The 20447-nt window shown below is 33.2% G+C and overlaps 1 protein-coding gene across 1 annotated transcript in view; it reads right to left on the bottom strand.

The window, feature by feature from the left end:
* Nucleotides 1-20447, bottom strand: part of LOC124357827 (protein O-mannosyl-transferase Tmtc3) — an 80082-nt gene that overhangs the window by 16472 nt on the left and 43163 nt on the right. The window contains exons 6-8 of the mRNA XM_046809891.1: nt 14942-15117; nt 9753-10008; nt 9131-9279 (exon numbers count right to left, since the gene is read on the bottom strand). Of these exons, the coding sequence (XP_046665847.1) occupies nt 9131-9279; nt 9753-10008; nt 14942-15117 (581 nt within the window). The remainder of the gene's footprint in view (nt 1-9130; nt 9280-9752; nt 10009-14941; nt 15118-20447) is intronic.

The following is a 20447-nucleotide window of genomic DNA, read 5'->3' as shown; positions in this document are numbered from 1 at the left end:
ACTCTAATTCAAGCTCTAATTATCTTAGAGAGCAGCCACCACCTCTCCAAAAACTAGTTGTTTTTATCAAGAATATACAAATATATCAAGCATCAAATTCACAGCAAATCAGTCAGTTATTTTAATTCTTACATTTAAAGTAATACATAACAACAGTTCATTCCATGATTGAATTTTGTTACAGATTTTATAAAATAATTAATTGCATAATATATGCTCAATGGCCTAGATACAAGAGACAGTTCTGGCAATATTTGTAGACGAATATTACTATATCCGTGATGAAACGAAAGGTCCTCTAACTGACGTTTTATGCGACGTAGTTCAGCGTTTCACCGCTAGACTGCAGTGCTGACAGTTTCTGTTGCATGTTGAAGTTAAAGTCGGGGAAATAGTGTAATTATTACCTACTTGTTAGGTTAGGGTTTTATGCTGTTTTACACAGAATTTCCACTGATCTGTTTGTTGATAGTCGCACATTAGATAGCTAATGTACTACACAGCCGTAAGTGTAACTCACTGATTTAGAGATACAAATAATAAAATACTTTTAGAAGCATAGGCTTATCTAGGAAGACCAAATGGAAGGAGAGGGGGAGAGGGTTACCACTACCGAAAAATCTGGGATTTTCCGTGCCTCCTAGTCAAGCTAGGGCCCGGGAGGGGGGCAATTCTCGGGAATATGTTTAAACGCTTATAATATACAAATCTTAAGTTTGACAGCCTTCTGAGAGCATATTATTCTTATTTTATGTTTTACAAAAGTATTATTCTTATTTTATGTTTTACAAAAAAGGTTAACCTAAGTCAGAATTGATAATTTTGGAGACCAACCAATAGGCACATAAAATAAGAAAACGACGCTGTTTTAATGCATTCACAGAGGCTGTGGAAAACGGCGTGTTTCTAAAGAAGTATTCTCTATCTTTTACTTTGAATGTACAGATTATAAAAATGGCTTCCAGAAGATACGCCTTTTACTTAAAAAATGTGCAACAACATTGTAGTCCAAATTTAAAAGTTTTAAATTTCAAACCATCGCATCTACGATAAAAAATATTGACATATAAACCGACATAAATTTGTATACATCTATTTACTGTAGCATATTTACAAATACACAAATTGTGGCACATTAAATTACGAATCGTGTTTTTTTTTATCGCCGTGCCGAGAGATGACACTGGCGCATAAACGCGGCAAACGCCCAACGTGGAGTTGAACTAAAATAGACATAGGAAATACGAACGTCAAGTTACTTACTAAGTACTAAGCACATTGGTTCGTTACTTTAGTTGAGTAATTTCGGGTTTTCATGCATGAAATGTAACACAAACAAATTTTAACGATCGGTAAATAACTTTTGGATTAATTAACGTACATTTATAAACAGAAGTTAGTATTTATTTTTGTTGTTGTTGGAAATTGTACTGTTATCCTATTAGTAAAAACAAAAATACTAGTGCTATATCCTGTTTGGTTACAGTTTAAGGCAAACTATTACAGCCATCAACCTGAGATCTGACAGAGGAAGCACGGGTATAAGATTTTACAATTTGTTAATTTTCACATAACAAATTTAGAAACTAAACAATTGTCTGACGAAGTCTTTTCATTTCAAATTTTCTCAGCAAAAAATTCTGAATATGTATTTAATATGTATTTTTTAAGTATGCTGAACCTTAAAAAATAAAACTGAACACTTTTGGTATATTAAAATTAAAATTTAATAACACAGATGTTGGAGAACAGTTCATTAAGTGCTTATATAGTCTACACTTTTAGAGAGCATTCCAACGGAGCGATTCCTTTAATTCACAAAGTAATATTAGTTTATAACAAGCCAAAGTTGTTTAATCATAAAATTATAAATAACGGACAAGAACTTCTAGACGCTTATATATTACATGATAATGACCTACCAGAATTGAAGAATTATTAGTCCATAAATTAAAGAAGTTTGAACATTAAAACTTATTGCTAGAGTTAAAACCAACCATGCCACCACGGACTTGATTGTTGCCCTTGGCAACCCTTTGAGGGCGACCTAGAAAATTATCAACTTTAAAATGATCATTTCCGAGAACTAACCGTGAAGTGGGTAAGTTGAAACTCAACGGTAATATTATACACGATCAACAAGACATTTTTACAGAATTACATTATTGACAAGTCTGCTACATTAAAATCTAAATTCTCTTCTTCCAAGTACAGATCAGTCCTACCACTGTTCAATCAAAGTTTGTAAACTTTTCCATTATTAATTAATATATTGAATCAATTTCCTTTCATCAAATCCAGTCGTTTGAAACTGTGGTGCATTCAGTTGTTTTAAACAGAGAATTACAACAGATCACGGTTATTTGTCTTCTTTACTTGTCAAAGAATATGTTTCTGAGCTGTCCCCAATCTTGACTTTCTTTTATTGTTCTGTATTACAGTACAATAATTAAGTTAATTACGTACTACTTACTTGCAACCAATAATGTAATATCTGTATCTCAGTTTGGGTTTCATTCTCAGACCTCCTATACAATGTCCATTGTTTCCTTACTTCTTCCAGAAGCAGTAACTTCCGTTAAATCAAAATTACCAAAATTCAACTGTCTTTTTGAATTTAGACATTTTACGTTATTGGGCCTAGTGCGAGATATAATATAGTTTTATGGAATGTTTTCTTCAAACCACGACAGTTGCAGAGAATATTTTTCTGTCAGACAGCGCTTTAACATTCCCCCCTTTATTTATCGTGTTCCGCTGTGTTACACTACATTTTCAAAATCGAACTACTTAGTAAAAGCATTAATGATGTAAAATGATGGAGCCATATGATATTTTTCAAACCTATGTGGACGTAGGTATTATTTCAGTGTTCGTGGTTAAGGGAAATTGCGACTGAGTTTGCCTTGTATAGATATCTGATTTTTAAATGTATCTTACTCTTAGATATTTTGATAAAACTTTCTACCATGGTTGGACAACGTTGGTAAAACTTACCGGGAAGTGTAACAGTAACTGGGAATGAAATATAAGATTTTTAAATAGTACAACCAGCAAGGTTTTATACTATTATATTTTTAGTTGGCACTCATCATTAACAAAAGTCACTAATACAGGGCTAGCGTCAACAACGAAAGCAATTAGAAAGATGTTGACTATTAAAATTAACTGTTCCAAGAAATAATCGGTAGGCATTCATAACGATTATTAGCCGTCTCTCGCGCTCGAAGCGCGGGTGGTGTGGACGTGACAGTGGCTTTATTGTATTTGTCAACCAATACAGGTTGCACATGGACACTCATTCCGAAAAATTGCTAAGCCCGAATTGTTATAGACAGAGTATCAAAACAAATAAAAACGAAACTTATTTTTGAGACATGGTTCGAGTATGAATTACTTTTGGTTCAACACAAGATAAAATATACCTTGAATATTTGTATCAATGGGGGAAGGGCTGCAACCCCCAACCCACCACCCCCTGAATATGCTTACGTCTACGTTATAGAAACTTGAAATTTGGCACGCAGCTGCCTTTTGCCGAATACATTACAGAAAAAAGTCGGAAATACGGATTTAAAAATGTTTAACCACCCCTAAAAATCCAAAATTGTTAAAATTTCACTTGTTTTTTTACGTGAATTTTTAATCTTTTGACACATTTAGCGTCTAAACCGTTGATTGTAGCTCAAATCAAATTTTAATAGGGTTTTAGCAATTATCCGATTCGTAAAATAGACCCGTATCTCCACCGATTACCCGAAAAGAATTACATTTTTGAGATTTTCCCGTAGGTCGTCGCTAAAATCTGACGAAAATACGCTAATGCGAAGTGAAGTGATCTACTAAAAAGTTCCAGTGACTTTTACTTCATCTTATTGGTTACGCCACAAAGTGCTTTCAAAGTCAAACATTTTTTACTGCTTTGTTGATTGTCCTGTGCATAATTTTTATGAAAACTCGATAGCGGTCGAATCAGATATTGTAATAAAAAATACAAACCTAATTTTTAGTAAACAATTAGATGATTTTGTTTACTAATACTGAACAAAAATATTCAGTTTCTAGAATTTGGCGTAACCCTATTCTGAGCGGTTACGCCAAATACTTGAAAAGTAAAATTTTAAAGATAAACATCCACAAAGGTGGCATACAGTGTGTAATGAAGCTTGAGACATCTTGGCTAGTTCTGTACAGTGAGTAACAAAGCTGGACAGGCTGTATTTTAAAATACAATTGCGCGATGCTTTTGCTATCGCGTCTGTGGCGACTATTCCACGTCTTCTCTCTGACGACACCGCATAGGACGAGCATTTCCGTTGACTACTCCGACTTCCTTTTCGCAGAAGGCAATGTACTGTACCGGGGTGAAGTACATCACTTCCCTGATGAAAGTCTTCCCTGTCGGCGTCCTGCGTGATCATGATTAGCGTGCTCTTCGTGAAATTGTCTTGTCTATGAACGTGGACGTCAAGGAAATCAACATCGTTTGATCTTCATTGACGGTCGTCTTGAGTTACGAATCGTGGACGCTGTGGACACGGAGAGTGATGACGATCTTGGCGTCGAAATTCCTTAGCTGAACCAGGCTACAGGCACGGGTGTTCCAAGCCACGTCCTACGACTGAAGAATGGCTCAGTGTGCTTCCTCATAAGGAATCTGGACATCGCCGACCGACTTATTAAAGGCACTAAGGTCATCGTGACGGCATTAACCAAGCCGTATTCCTAGGATCATGTTCAGGTTCACGAGTGTCGAAGGTTCGCCGTTACTTGTCCGTAGGTGACAGTTTCCTCTGATACTGACATAGTTGATAACTGGTCATAACAGTCAGGGTCACCCAATAGATCTTGTCGGAGTAGACCTTCGGACAGACTGTTTTATCCACGGCCAGCTGTACGTTATTTTAAGCTTTGTTATACGCCCAGAAGACATCGCAGTCCTTGTCCACCCTGATAGGGTCTACGATGAAGTTCCCTACGCGATAACATCGTGTACGTGGATTTAAATAAACCTGATTTGACAATGTAGGCTAGGAGACAGGTCCAAACAAAACTTGTATTTACTGGACTGTAATTAGGAGGCCTGCTCAAACAAAACTCTCCGTTCTGATTCACAAGTCAGTAGGATAGGGGGCCTGACAAAAAACTCCCTGTTGATATAAATAAGCTTTCTGAAAATATGTGAATAGGGTGATGCATGCAAAATGATGAAGATGTCCTTTAGGATCCTACAAGAGTGATTAATTTAGATGAGACAGGTTTATTAGTTTGTCTAAAGTCAGGCAAGCTTCTTGGGCCAAAAAATATAGGGACTTCTATGAAATAGCCGCTGGCTTGGAAAAAGATTGTATCACAGTGCTTTGTATGTTTTCAGTTGATTCAATTGATCCAATGATAGTCAATGAACACAAATATATTCCAAGTGATTTAGTTGAATCAGTTCCATCAGCGTTCACAGTGGATGGTAGTAATGGTTGATGCATGGTGAGAGCAACATTTTACGAGTAGAAGCTGACGTCATGTAGATACTGACCCAAAAACCGAAGTAAAAATGTCTGTTACTGCCCAATGTAACTCATTTATTACAGCCTTGTGATATTTAAATTTTCTGGGCATTGAAAACAGCTTGGAAAATGACAATCTGGATTTATAAATAAATAACAAAAGTAATCTTTGCACCACTATTTAGAAAAGCTTTCAATGAAATTACAACAGAATCTTTGTGAAATTATATATAAATTTATTGTAAATGTAGGGTGTTAATTTGTAGTATTATATGCCTCTTTGGTTTGTTAATTTAACTAAAACTAACGATGTAATAGTGAACTTTGTGTATTGACAAGGAAAATGCTTTATTTAAATTCATTGGTAATGCTCCTTTTGGTTTAAATTGATAATTAACTAGATATGCTAAAACTAGAATGATTTCAATAAAATGATGTAGTTTTAGACATTTTAATTGCTAATGGAAATGCCCTGCAGGCTTCAAGTAAAAACTAGGTCAGTGGATGAAGTTAATTTACATTCCACAAGTACACAACATAGTATTTGGTGACATTGATAGAGGAATTTCACTTGGAAAGTATTTAATTGTCGAATTTCATTTGGAAAGTAATTAACTGTCAACTATATTAGTTTTGATGGAGGTCAAAATTAGAGCGTTTCAGAAGGGTTAAAAATACCAAGCAATAAATTCATTCACAAGTATTATATTTTTAGCTCAAATCACTTAAAATCTATTATTTCCTACATAATAAAAATTAAACCAACATAAACCAATCAGATATCGTACAAAAAATATATATGTTTAAAGGCAAACCGTGTACAAAGACTGTTGATGAAGTTGCTTCCCAGTTAGGTCTCATGCCACTGGACTAGAGACGCAATCTGTAAGACCTAATGTTCTTGACCAAATTGATCAACGGACATGTTGATTGTACTAAACTGCTAAGAATGGTCAATTTCCACAAACCATACGCCAATAGATCTCTTTATCTCGGGACTTCTTCAAGAGAAATTTCCTCACTATAAAGTATCCTCTGCTTAACACAATGTCTTAGGACCTAGGCTCGCAACGTAATTTGAACTTTTTTGGAGCAGTAAACAGGCCTTTAAGAAGGCTGTTAGTGTAGTCATTGAAGCTAAAAATACGGTCTTACCTCCGAATTTTTTTACTGTGAACCGATTTGCATGAAATTTTGGAATTAGGCTCATCTTACCCTTAACTTCAAAAGTGAAAATGATCTGAACTCCGCCTATTATTTTTAAGGGGTGTAAACAACCCCTTAATGGAAAAATTGACATTGAACCATTTTATCACTAGAAAACATGTCTAATAGTAAGTGGTGAAATTGTAAAGTGTTTTCTAACACAATTACCTCATATTAAAATCATTTTCAACCCCTTTGAAAATCTTACAACCCTTGCAAACAACCCCTAAATTGAAAAAATCACAAAAAAATACTTTGGTATGTCATAAAAAGATGTAAGTATAGAGTAAGTAATATTTTATATTCTCTATAATAATTATCAAATTTTTAACCCCCTTTCAACCCTTGGAAACTACCCTTGATAAAAAATTGTTAACAATTTTTTTTTATAAAATGTAAAAGGATTTAAATTTTATTCCACACTCTCGAAAATTATTATCATATTCTTAAGCTTTTCTACCCTTAAAACTACCCCTAAATTAAAACAGTAAATATATATGATTAAATATTTAAAAATAATTTTATTTTGAGTAAAAAATTGCCATTTATTGAATAAAATATTTACAAATTATATAAAATTCACTCAAATGTGTTATATATACATATAAGAACGTTGGTATGTATTCATGCCTAAGTTTCCAAAATATATGAGCCATATTATGTATATATATATATATATATACACACACACATTAAAATAGTTTTGGGTCTCTATTATACTGCGTACTTTCACATTGCTCCAAATATTCACACTCCGAAATTTTCAGTTACTAAGTAGAAAAAAATATGATAAGTTTTTGGACCATAACTCCTTCAATTTCCATGCTATCACAATTTATAAAAAACGACTGTAAAGGTAATTAAGAGAGCTACAACATCCTTTATTGCAATATATAGTAAAAAACCTTTTTCTAAAACGGTGAAGAGTTAAAGGGCTTAAGAGAGGCTTTGATTGCGCTGCCACGCGCTCTCTAAACAATCATATATCCGTCAATTTTTGTTTGACACAAAAAACCAAATTGTTTGTCACTGAAATACCTAAATTTTGTATCCCCACACTTTTATACGTATCTGTCGAAATTTTTGAGATATTATGAAAAAAGATGGTTTTTTTTTTAATTTGAAATTTTTTTTAATCGTGACTTTTTTGAAAAATATGTGTCTTGAAGCAGCCAAACTGATACAATCTATCAAACTCTTCATAATAAAGTTAGTTCTAGGCGGAATACGATAAATTTTAATTTTGGTGGAAATGGCACTTATGAAATCCATTGATTTAAAAGAAAAAACATTAGATGCTCTTCTTATTTGCAATACAGCTCACTTATTTTACGTGCAAAAGACTTTTAATAGTGCTCATTTTAAAGCTTATTTCAAGCACTACAAAACCCTTTTTTATTAGAATTCCTAAAATGCATCTGCTCGCCGCTAGATGGCATTGACCACATCGATTAAATTTCAGACAAAATAAAAAAACGGCTTTGATCTTTAATATCTAGCTTAATATTGCACTTATAATACTTTATAAAAAACTAAATTGTTCATTTTTGTACCTGCTACAATTTTGTTCTTTATAAAATTTTCGATAAACGTATATTTTTGGAGATATTTTGAAAAAACCGATGAAAATCGTGAAAAAATTGCGAATTTCCAATTGCCAATAACTTGAAAAGTATTAGATTTTAAAAAAACCTTTATAGATGATTTTTTGCTTAAAATTAGGCCTTCTCTCGATATCCGAGGTTATTTTGAAAAAAACAAATTCACCCCCGAGAAGGGGTGGCAACCACCCCCAGGGTGGTTGCGGAGTTCAAATCATTTTCACTTTTGAAGTTAAGGGTAAGATGAACCTAATTCCAAAATTTTATGCAATTCGGTTCACAGTAAAAAAATTCGGAGCAATAATGCTTCAATGACTGCACTATGTCATTACCACAGAAATCTTGTGATGCATATCTTGGGTTTACATTATCAAGATAAACTGCCATGCAGCCAATTACTGTTATAACTTTATTGTGCTCATCATTGCTTATTATTGTTGTGTTTATCTTCTATTTTTGCCCTATTATTACATGTTATTTTCTCTGTTTTATTGTATTATGAATACATTTTGATTGCTGTACATTTTGTTGCCTCTATTATTCGTTGCTTATTTTGAGATATTTAAGCTGCATAGTCAATTAATTTAGTTATTATTGTCTATTATTTTTATTTGTTGAAATGTTTTTGTTGATTGTAAACGGGGTATTCTTGTTGGAATGAATAAATAATTGACTGACAGTGCATTGTTTCAGGCTCTTCTCATTGGCTGACATTGGTATAAGTTATTCCTATAGTTAGGTGTCTGAAAATAGGTTATAATAAATAATCACCATAACAATCATTATTCTTACAGGTCATAAAATTGCAACAGTACTTACTTCTTCTCAGCCAGTATCTGCCAGCCGTAAGCCACAAGCATGCAGAACCCCATGGAGGGCATGTACAAGACGCGCTCTGCCACCACGAAGCCAACAGGGAAGAACAGGTTTGACGCAGGTAAGAACGGCAAAGCAAGAAATGCCAGACTCTGAAATTAAACAAATATATTGTATAATTTAGAAAAGAATGAACACAACACCATGTGCTAAAAAAAATAAATAATGAAGGAAACAGGGGGTTTCCGGATACTTGCCATCGTTCAGTGATACAAAAAAATCATGATTTTTTGTATCATTGAACGATGGAAAATGTCCGGAAAAATCCTGTTTCCTTCACAATCCTATCCACAATATAGAATCACAGAGTTCAATCCTTGATGTGACATAAATAAATCACAGATGGAATTAAAATTACTGTGGCATGTTCTTTGATTGTTTCTGGTATTGTTATCAGCTGTCAAGACTCTAGTACTGCAGTATTTCTGTTAGTAACTACCTAGTGTCATAAACAAAATTATAGTTTGAAATAAGCTACGTTTTACTAATTACTATATTAAATGTTACTAACACAACAAGAAAATTTATATTTTTCAGTAAATAACGTTAAAATGAATCTACTGACCATTGCAATGACCACTGCCTGTTGGCGATTGGCTGTGGTGAGTGCCACATAGGCCAGTGTTGCCAACGCGATGTACGCTGCCAGAGTAGAGAGGTTGCGACGATCCAGCAAAGACTCCACCATAGGAATAGTGCCCATCGTCCAGTCACAGCAGAGATCACAAGGCAGCAACAGCAACCACAGGTTCACACTCACTAGGTAGTTGTAGGTCAGCTGGCGTGTCGGTGTCGCTGCCACAGATGCTGGATTGTCAAACCTACAACAACAAATCATCTTGTGATCAGATTATAATGGTCTTAAAGAATAAAAAGATTAAGTCACTTTCTTTAACACTTTTGGAAAGAAAATTTTGGACACAAAAGATCCAGGAATACTAACATTTTAAACTTTAAATCAACTAAATGAGAATTCTAACCTATTTACAAACATTTGTTACATAAATGATAATAAATTAGTGATTGTATTTTAAGCTGTCCGTTTCTAAAGCATTAAAAAACTAATGTTTTAGAGCTTAGTCAATACTTAACCTAAATGGTAGGGACCAAAAACCTAAAGCAAAGGCTTTTAATGTATGATAACATTGTAATACTCAAATAACCTTGAATACTCAATATGCTCATTTGAATCTTAATGCTCATATTGAAATGGATAATGTCAGATATTTAGTGTAGAAGGTTTGTTTTAGTTGCTATTACTAGCTATTTCGAAGACTAGGCTTATAAAAAAGTATGGTAAATAGAATGGTTTTTCAAAAGTCACGAAATCCTTTGAAATGATTTAGGGATGGGAAAATGACAGTAAATAAATCAAAGAAAATTGGTTCGTAAAAAATTCTTTAAATATTTTTCTCTATGAAAGAGTATTGAGAAAAAGGGATATTAAGTGACATATACAGAAATGATTAATCAAATTCATCAACATATTTTGTGACATAAGATTGTATTAGTGACGTAATAATAAAAATAAAAATCAGTTTATTGATTAAAATTGGTATACAACTGATTCCTTAAACAATATACTTCTGTAAAGAATAATGTTGCAAACATCTGTTAACTCGCTAATTCAAATATAATAATGATGCAAAGCGTTATAGATGCGTTTTTAAGTCCATCATGTACTGACAAGAACGGAACTTTGCTTCTTTTGTTTACTTTAGTACCTACTACTGCATAGTTTGTTGAGTATGATATGTTGTTTCATAAACAAAAAATCTTAATAACCGTTTAAGAAATTTTAATTGTTTAACAATACAATTATAATAACAACAGTTCAATAAATTCTTTTTACTCTATAAATTATTGATACATATTTAGATGACTGTTTTAGAAAAATGAGTAAAATGAGTAAGTGACTAACAAGTAAACTCAGATTACATTGAGCTTCTTTGAAATCATTGATAAAACAGGCACTGGGATAAAAGGTAGAGATTTAAATAAGCCCCCTTCAAAATCGAGTCATTATACGAGGTTCTGTGAGATGTTCTTCAGGCAAAGGTGGAACTGTTTACAGACATCAAAGAAACAGATTCAAGTTATAAAAGGAAACTATTACATTGAACCAATATTCTCTGATACAGTATTTTATAAAGCTCGTTTCACTCCTCAGTTTAACATACCACTTAACTTAACTGCTTTTATAGCGACACCCCTCCTTTACAGTACAACTCGACTCCCTGAGTGTTTCTGAAAATTGTGAATCTTTGATAGCTGAATTTTTTTTAAAATAGGAAAAATGTATGCTTTTAACAGCTTATACCTTTTTATTTTGCTGAGACTGACGATGACATGAATCGTAATCACGCTCTTTACTCAAAGTAGTAGCGGCACATAAGAGCACATGAACAAATGTTCTCTCAAACATTAAGTACAAAAATAAAAATAAATTTTCGTTTTGAATCTGAAGTATTTTTAATTACATTAGTGTTCTACTCATGAAAGAGCCCAGCAAAGACTTGGTCTGAAAACATCTGAATACGCAATCAACTTTTATATGGCTTGCAATCATCTTGGCTGGCATTGGTTGCACTCTTGCAGTTGGGAAAACTGTCAATGATGTGGGATTTGGGGGAGTTGGGTTGGAAGATGATAGGTCTGCTTTAAATAGAAGCAGATACATTCCAACCCTGGCACTGTAGCGAAGAGTTGTATTTTTATATTATAATTAAAATGGTTTAGTTTGAACCTTCACAAGATATGAAGCATTTGGCCCAATAATGGTTTTAATTTACGTCAAAAATATATCTAGGCTGATTTTAAAGGAACAGCTGACACTATCTGAAGACGACCCTTTAATTTCCCTCAAGGAGAATACGTGGCAAGATGTAAGAAGCAAGGCTCTACGTTATGTAATGGTTGACAAAAAATGGTTTGATCAGAATGTACTGTCATTAAATGTAACTAATACAAAATGTATACCAACTTCTTTGAATCCTAAATACATTACAGGATTTAGTACTACATAACTGTGGTGACCACTTCAATAAAACTTGCATTTGCGATTAAAAAAAGTTGAATTATATAAATATCTTGGCATAATAGTGGCTCGTTGATTCTAGTAGTTAAATCATATTGAATTTCTCAAATAAGAACTTGTAAATATAAATTTGCGTTGAGAAATTTGAGAAAAATCCTCAATGAAAGGAAATTAAAATGGCTTATTATGCTTATGTTCAGTCACTGTTTGCATTCAGCATTAATGCTTGGGGGTTGTATATAAAACAAACCCAGACCTTTGTAATACAGAGAGTAATTTTGAAAGTAGCTTTCTGGAATCCATAAAGATACCTCACTGTATTGCTATTTCAAGAAACTAAAATATTTACTTTGAGATAGCTATTTATATAAAAGGAAAACATTGTAATACAAATGTTTAAAAATAGAGACAATATTTTTAACAAAATTCAGCATACCCACGATATTTGCTACTATCCAAAAATGGGTATATCGTTGAATTAACCACAATTATTTATAATAATTATGTCATTCCACAATTTAATTTTTATGATATCTGCTTTCTGTAAAAAAGGTAATCTTTATTAAAAGCCTTTATCACTTGCCCACATTGATAGACATCCATGGTGGATATCCAGACATCCATAGCAGAACAAATATTTTTCCCAGTTCGATGAGCTTAAAGACCAAATATTTCAATACCTTGAGACACACTATACAAATTCTGAAAATTAGACTTCCAGACAGTCCACGAATAGCATACTCTTTGTATTCAAATCTGAGTAGCCATCTTTTTCAAAGAAAAGGTGGTGCAATGAATGAGGCCTCCAATCAAGGACATTTAATTTACAAGACAATTCATTATTGTCATTGTCAAGAATCTTACAATCTAAATCAACGAAATCTGCTAGGTTTATTTAGATCCTAAAGTGCTACTCTCCTAAAAAGAGGGGATGTACTAATATTTTAAGTAATGGTAACTACAATTATACTGCTGTCCATGTGGGAAGCGACCTAGATGACGTGGTCAATTTGTCAGGCCAATTCATTGCAGCTTTGATTGATCACAGCGATAGATGGTCTGCCACCCCATAAGAGACTGTTAGATCTCAACATCATTAACATGTAACTTCACTGTTAATTAAGGGAAACCCAACCACATAGAAACACAGAAGTATAACTGGAACATTTTGCCACGTAAAAAAGACAATCTCATTATAAACAATACAATTTAGAAAAGATTAGTTTAGTGAAATTAAATATGAGCATTACATAAATTTGAGTAATAACTTATTTGGGTTAATTTATATGTTATTATCATATGACAGCATTAGCCATATTGTTTTTTCCTAGATATGCTAAATTTAATACTTATTACTATAATTTTGCAGAAGGAAAAAATAAAGGTATAGTCATTTGATATAGGACAAACATACAGAACATATTAGGATGTATAAGCTGTAAAGTCTATTCTTAATTAACACTCAGGACTAGAACTCTTTTAAGGTGTCAAATTGTAAAATATTATGTTGCTGTACTGTAGCTGACACTTTCTATCACAGAACGGTAGTGTATGAACACCAGCCCTTGCAGGCAGGTGTCCGTTTCATCAACAGATTGCCCGATTCCATGAAAAATGAACAAATGTCTGAAACACTTTTAAAGCATTTTATAGTGTCAACGAGTTTTTGACTTATGGTTGGGAGACCTCCAATTTAGAAGACACACTGGCATTGGTGGTGGAGAGAATTGGTGAGTAAGTGATATGCATGAATGGAAGATTGTATGTGTGAATGTAGTTTTGTGAAAGAATGTAAAAATTATAAATTTATCCGATGTCACTTATGCCATATAATTGTTACATTGTTCACAGCAATAAAAGGTTTGACTTTACTAAAAAGAACAGTAAGTTGAGTTTGAAGATATTGGGTATTGATTATGATATATGGACGTACATTGAGCAATGAGACTAACAACATAGTGTGGATGTAGCAATGTAGGAATGCAGGACTTAAAGAATGGTGAACACGTAAAAGCTTTCAATATGCGTTGAGCTTTCGTTACAGTCATTTAGTTATCTGTAGCTATGGCTTTCCATAAAAGAGTAGTGTTTTTTCTAGTATAACTGTGAGTAGTCAATTTAAAGCAAAATTTTATAAGGTTTTCGTTCGGATTTGGGCACAGTGCAACGGACACTTTTGCAAAACTTCAGCAAGAATATGGAGACAGTGGTCTTTCTAAGACTCAAGGTTCTTCTGTGGTGTAAATAATTTCCATAAAGAGAGTGGATTTAGATGAATCATGCAGGAATTCAAGTTCAGGAATTAATGATGAATATGTCAGCTGAAAGTGAGAATTATACCAGTGAATAGTAAAATTTAAAATAACAAGATTTTCAGCCTCCAAATGAACATAAGAAGGGAAAAAGTTATTTGCCTCAACATTTTTGAAATAAATTGAAAACAATCTCTATTTTTTGAACCTTGTCATTACTGATCTTAATTCTTGGCAGTTTGAGTACAACCTGCAAATTAAACACTAGAGCATGGAATGATACACTTAATTCTATCTAAAGCCCAAAAATGTAAGAACGAGCATGTCATAGATGAAATACGTACATTGAAATGCTACAAGGCACAGATGTCAATAGACATGTTTATTGACAAGTTCTTAGAAAAAGATACATTGTAAAAAGTATTAATAAACCTTATTTAACAAAACCTGATTCGTAGAACTGACCTTGTAAAGACGGGTAGTTTCGAACCCATGATCTGCAGTCGGACTAGCAGCAAGGTCAGAGTAGACAATGTCAGCACACACAGCCTCTTGGTGGCATCTGAACACCAGGTGTGCTGCCAAGAGACCTTGCCGCTCACCACACATCGCAAGAAATGCTGTACATCACTCAGTCGCATCTGAAAACCACATCAAGTACAGTAAGTAAAATTAAACATGTTCATCATTATAATAATATAATATAATTTTATTTTCATATTCCTCTTAATGAAGTCGACAAATATGTAATCATGAAAAGCAAATACAAGTTGCTAATGAAAAAAATAAGACGTGATGATTAGTAGGTTATTAATAGACAGATTATAGACCACCACCTAAATTATTGGTAGACACTGCTAAAATTTTCAGAGAAACAATATTTTAATAGATCGATTATATAAAATTACTAAACTTTGCATAACATATATTTTCCAATTTTGACCTTAGATCCTTCCTGGAGGTTATAAAACTTCCAAAATCTGTGATAACTTCAACTAGAAAAAGTAATACAGAATACAATATGAGTTTAGTGACAGGGTATTCACATTTCTGGAAAGAAAAAAATTGTCCTTCTAGTAAAGAAAACATTGTCAATACTTTTACAAAACTCAATACCTTAAATGCTCAAAGTAATCTATTTCCTGATAGGGTGATTTCTAAAACGTTTATCCTGTACAAAATGGTGGTTGTTAAAGGTTCACTATTAATCATATTTCAACAGCCGCCATTTTGTATTGAATAGCATATCGAATGCCTCTGCATTTGTGTACGGCATTTCGAAAAACCACAAGCTGACCTTAACAGCAGACAACAATGAACTGACTAAGGGTTGCCTCATCACATTTATCAGATAAAGATTGTCGAGGGTGGTACAAAGTACCTTTCTAGTCCAAGACTGCATCGAGATTGTGCATACATGAATCATTGTTATCTTTAAAAGATAAACATGGAAACTACTACAAAAATATTGGGCCAAATTGAAAATTTAAAAATGTTGAATTTTGGTCTGATTTCATAACAAATTCTGTTTATTTAATCACAAATATCTGTTTGTTCAAATAAAAATAATTTGTTACTGTTTGTAAACAGACATACGTAATTCAGTTTTTCGGCCGCCATTTTGAAATATTAAGAGACAGGAAAAAAAGTTAAATACAAAAAAATGTTTGTTTTAATTATTTTACATAAAATTTATTATATGTTGCTATTTAAGAATTTTTAGTGTTAGGATTTTTTGTATTCTTAAATTTTGAATATTTTTGAAATTTAGAAATCCAGTGAAAAATGTTTCAATAGCAAGTTAGGAAAAAAATCTGGAGCTGTTCCGTATTGTAGGTAGGGTAACACGGTACTTTATTTTAAAGTCCTATTTCAAAACGTTTTTGTACACCCTGTACATACGGTTAAAGATAATTAACTTTTGTTTGCACCAAAATGTTCGGTGTAATTAGACCTTTAAATTGATGTATCACACAACCCATGTTTACATTTGAAAATTCCCAAAAAAGCACCCCTAACCCCCAAATTGGGCCCTTTAGGGGCATTTTTCAAAATTGAAAATAATTTTAACGGATTCGGAGAGGCCAAATTATGGAGAAAAGAGATAGAAAAAGTGTGGAAGTCAGTTATTAAGACAGCTGTAAATACTGCACGGGTGGTCAGACTCACCCTGTATACAATCTCATTGTCAATGTTCCAACTATTTATGCTATTAACAAAATTCCACTAGCAACACTGGAGTATATTTTTTATTTCTTTAAAAAGGCATGTTAAATTACAAATATATGTGTTTACTGCCAAAACTAAATTTGACATAATTAATCTACGAATCAATGGCCTTTCAAATTGATCAATTGTATTTCTATTTCAATACTGTTAGAACACAACCACAATTTGTCTAAACGAAATTTTAAGTAAATATATTCCTAAAAATTACGTTGAATATTAATTGGTATCTGAATACAAAATATGTTTGCAACAATTATGTAACTGGATTAACATTTGAATGTGATTATTTTACTATATATTAACCCTGGCTCAGTTGCAGTGAATCATGCTGATAAAATAAGTAGTTATTTTGTTACCTTTTTGTTGCATTACGTGGCTAACAGAAATCCATATTCCTTAGCAGCTACCCTCTTGCCTGTATTTATAATGAGCGGATGATGATGATGTCTATATTAAATAAAAACATGACATTCCAAAGGGCAGATATGACACTGGGGATCGAGTTGTTTGTATGACGTAATTTGACACGCGGCGGTTCAACGGTAATGGCACACCGTGAATAGAAGGTCGTAGGACAGATATGACACTGGGGATCAAGTTGTTTGTATGACGTAATTTGACACGCGGCGGTTCAACGGTAATGCACACCATGAATAGAATGTCGTAGGACAGATAGACACTGGGGATCGAGTTGTTTGTATCATGTAATTTGACACGCGGCGGTTCAACGGTAATGCACACCATGAATAGAATGTCGTAGGACAGATAGACACTGGGGATCGAGTTGTTTGTATCATGTAATTTGACACGCGGCGGTTCAACGGTAATGGCACACCGTGAATAGAAGGTCGTAGGACAGATATGACACTGGGGCTCGAGTTGTTTGAATGACGTAATTTGACACGCGGCGGTTCAACGGTAATGGCACACCGTGAATAGAAGAAGGTCGTAGGACAGAATGACACTGCGATCGAGTTGTTTGTACGCAAGTTCCCCAACGGTTACAATGTATTTATATGGCATTATTTCTGCACACTATTAGTCATTGCAAATGCAAAGCGTACTTTGACACAGATTGTGAAGACTAATTTCTAATCTCAATTTATTAATCGAATACTGCTTATAATCGGATCTCTACAAGGTAACTTTAAATACATTTTTCAAATTAAAAATTTTATTGTCATCACTTATTAGTTTACATCATTACGTTTTATTAAGAAATGAAACACCTCAATTCCTCTTATTCTTTAGTTTTAAGCTGTAGCTAATCTAGCTTAGTTGCATGTAGCATGATGATAAAGTGAACAAAGTGCATCACTAGAACCACCTTTATGATTTGCTATCTTATCTGTCCCTTGCATCACAAAATGTGACTGGCGACTGGAAACGTATATGAGAGTATGAGAGTGAAATGTGATGAGAGAAAGAATAGGACCTAACTTCATCCCTTTAGTAACCCTTTCCCTGTTCACTTTTCACAGTAATATTTAAAGTGTGGGAGTCATTGTGCTGAGCCTTTGTACTGTTTGCACTGCGTAATGCCCTTTTGATCTTCCTTGCTTTCTGTTGAGATTAAATCCAAATTTTTCATCGTACTGAAATACACTGAGTAATTATTCTAAAAAAAGAAGAGAAACTAAATTGTTCATTTTCTATATTAGAGCCTACTCTATTTTAACCAATTTAAACCCTACACAAAAACGAGAAAAATTTTCAAATGTTTTAATTTATACACATAACTAAAAATACTATAAAAAGTATCTGATCAATTCATATGAAAATTGGACAAATAACAATTGTATACCTTTTATTCATCTAAAAAGTCTTTTAACAAACATTTTCCTTTTTTTAAATCGACACCAACAAAACAGGATATTCTTACAACTGGTGATGGTGTAAGAAGAGAGGGATGCATTATTGAAACTACTTCAGTAATTTCAATGCTCCATCGAAAATCGGAATTTCGAAACCAGTTGTTTTATGAATATAAAGTTAAAATTTTATTTGTTGACAAACTAACTATAAGAAAACTGTCATATAAATTAATAACGTCGACCTTTTATAGTTACCTTTTATAGTATACTAAAAAGAAGTAAACTAAATGTAAATTGTAGGCCATGTAAATTGTAATACGCAAACCCTTGATGCAATAGAGACAATCGAAAGAAATAATAGTTCCTTCTAACCTCTGCTAATATCATGAAACCATGTTGTCCTAGCTTAAGCAGGATTATATTAATAAACCATAAGATATTTATAGTGAAGATAAATTATGTCACCAATGAACAGGAGAGCAATCTCAATTAAGTCGTCCAATACGTACGGTGATGAATAGACTGCCAATTTAGTTTCCTATCTAAATTATGAATTGTCTCTGTAACCGGCTATGACAGCATCTCAAAGCAGATCCTAATGTAGTGTGTATAAGAAAACACGATAATGGCATGTAAGTTAATAACAACTAATCAAATGTTATTATATCTAGTTATATGATGAGGTTATGAAAACGGCTTGAGACTATCCCTTTGAGCATCTAACAATAAATCTAATCTTTTACGACTTGGATAGTTTAGTTACCATCAATAAAAATAGTTAATATTTGTAATTGACATAAAAACATTGTTGATAAAGTTTGGCTGATATTGATGATTAAGTTATTTTTAAAGGTAGTAATTTTGAGATATCACTGGAAACTCTCCAATTTGGTTTATACTATTATAATATTTCTAAAAGCACAAGAGACGGAAATAAAACAAAATTAGGCGTCATAATTTGTATTGATTTTGCAGAAAGCACCAAGAGGTTCAAGGTCCACACGACAAGATGCGGTACTATCTGTAAATAGCGCGAGTTTATCTTATCAGCAAACCAGATCAGTGACCTGGTTCAGTGTGCTTTGTCCAATACAGATAAACCTACGCCAGTGCGTAGTTACCGAGTACTGATAGTGCGTTGAAAGTTCTACGGCGCATGTGTTAAAGTTGTGTTTCATCGAGGAATTGGTGGTGAAATAAAATAAATACGATCAACAGAATTGGGAACACAACAGCCCAAATTATATGTAAACATTGAAGAACACAAACAAAACCCACAAAGAAAAATAGAATGCCTTAAGACGATATAAACCAAAACAGTCGGTTTCCTGAATGGAGAGAATACACGAATTAAAAACGCAAATATTAAATTCAAACACCATTACTTTATTTGGATTGTTAAAACAACTGATTTTTATTTTGGTGAACACCTAAACATAACTTTTAATAATTTAACTTTTGTATTCAATAATTGTGACAAGACTTGTTGGTGTGGCAAAACATATGGCCTGGAACTTATCACGCCATAAGTTTATAAATAATAAGTTTTAAGCATTAGATTTGATGTTCTACCTTTGTTTGTGTAATTGATTGGCGCAATTTATGTCGCGTGTACAATAAGTTAATCTAAACTCTATACTTCGACAGCCTCTGTATTGTCTTAGTTCAAGTGTTTAATGTACAGACCTAGTATCAACGCCATTAATATTTTTTTTTTAGGACATATTTCTTGTTAATATCCCACGGTCGCCTGTGCTAGGGTGATGTTGTGATGTGTGACTGTGATCCTCGTTCTTGTGATTTGTGCTCGGAACTTGCATCCTGTACAGTGACAACACCTGGGCTGTACTCCAAACAACTTTTGGGTATGTTTGAACCATTTTCTTTCCCTTCTTTTCTTCCTTCTGGTCTTTATTTTTGTTTGTTAC

Source organism: Homalodisca vitripennis, chromosome 3 (genome assembly GCF_021130785.1).
Source record: "Homalodisca vitripennis isolate AUS2020 chromosome 3, UT_GWSS_2.1, whole genome shotgun sequence".
NCBI lineage: Eukaryota > Metazoa > Arthropoda > Insecta > Hemiptera > Cicadellidae > Homalodisca > Homalodisca vitripennis.
Note: the sequence above shows the minus strand (reverse complement) of the source record. Positions and strands in the feature narration are given on the sequence as shown.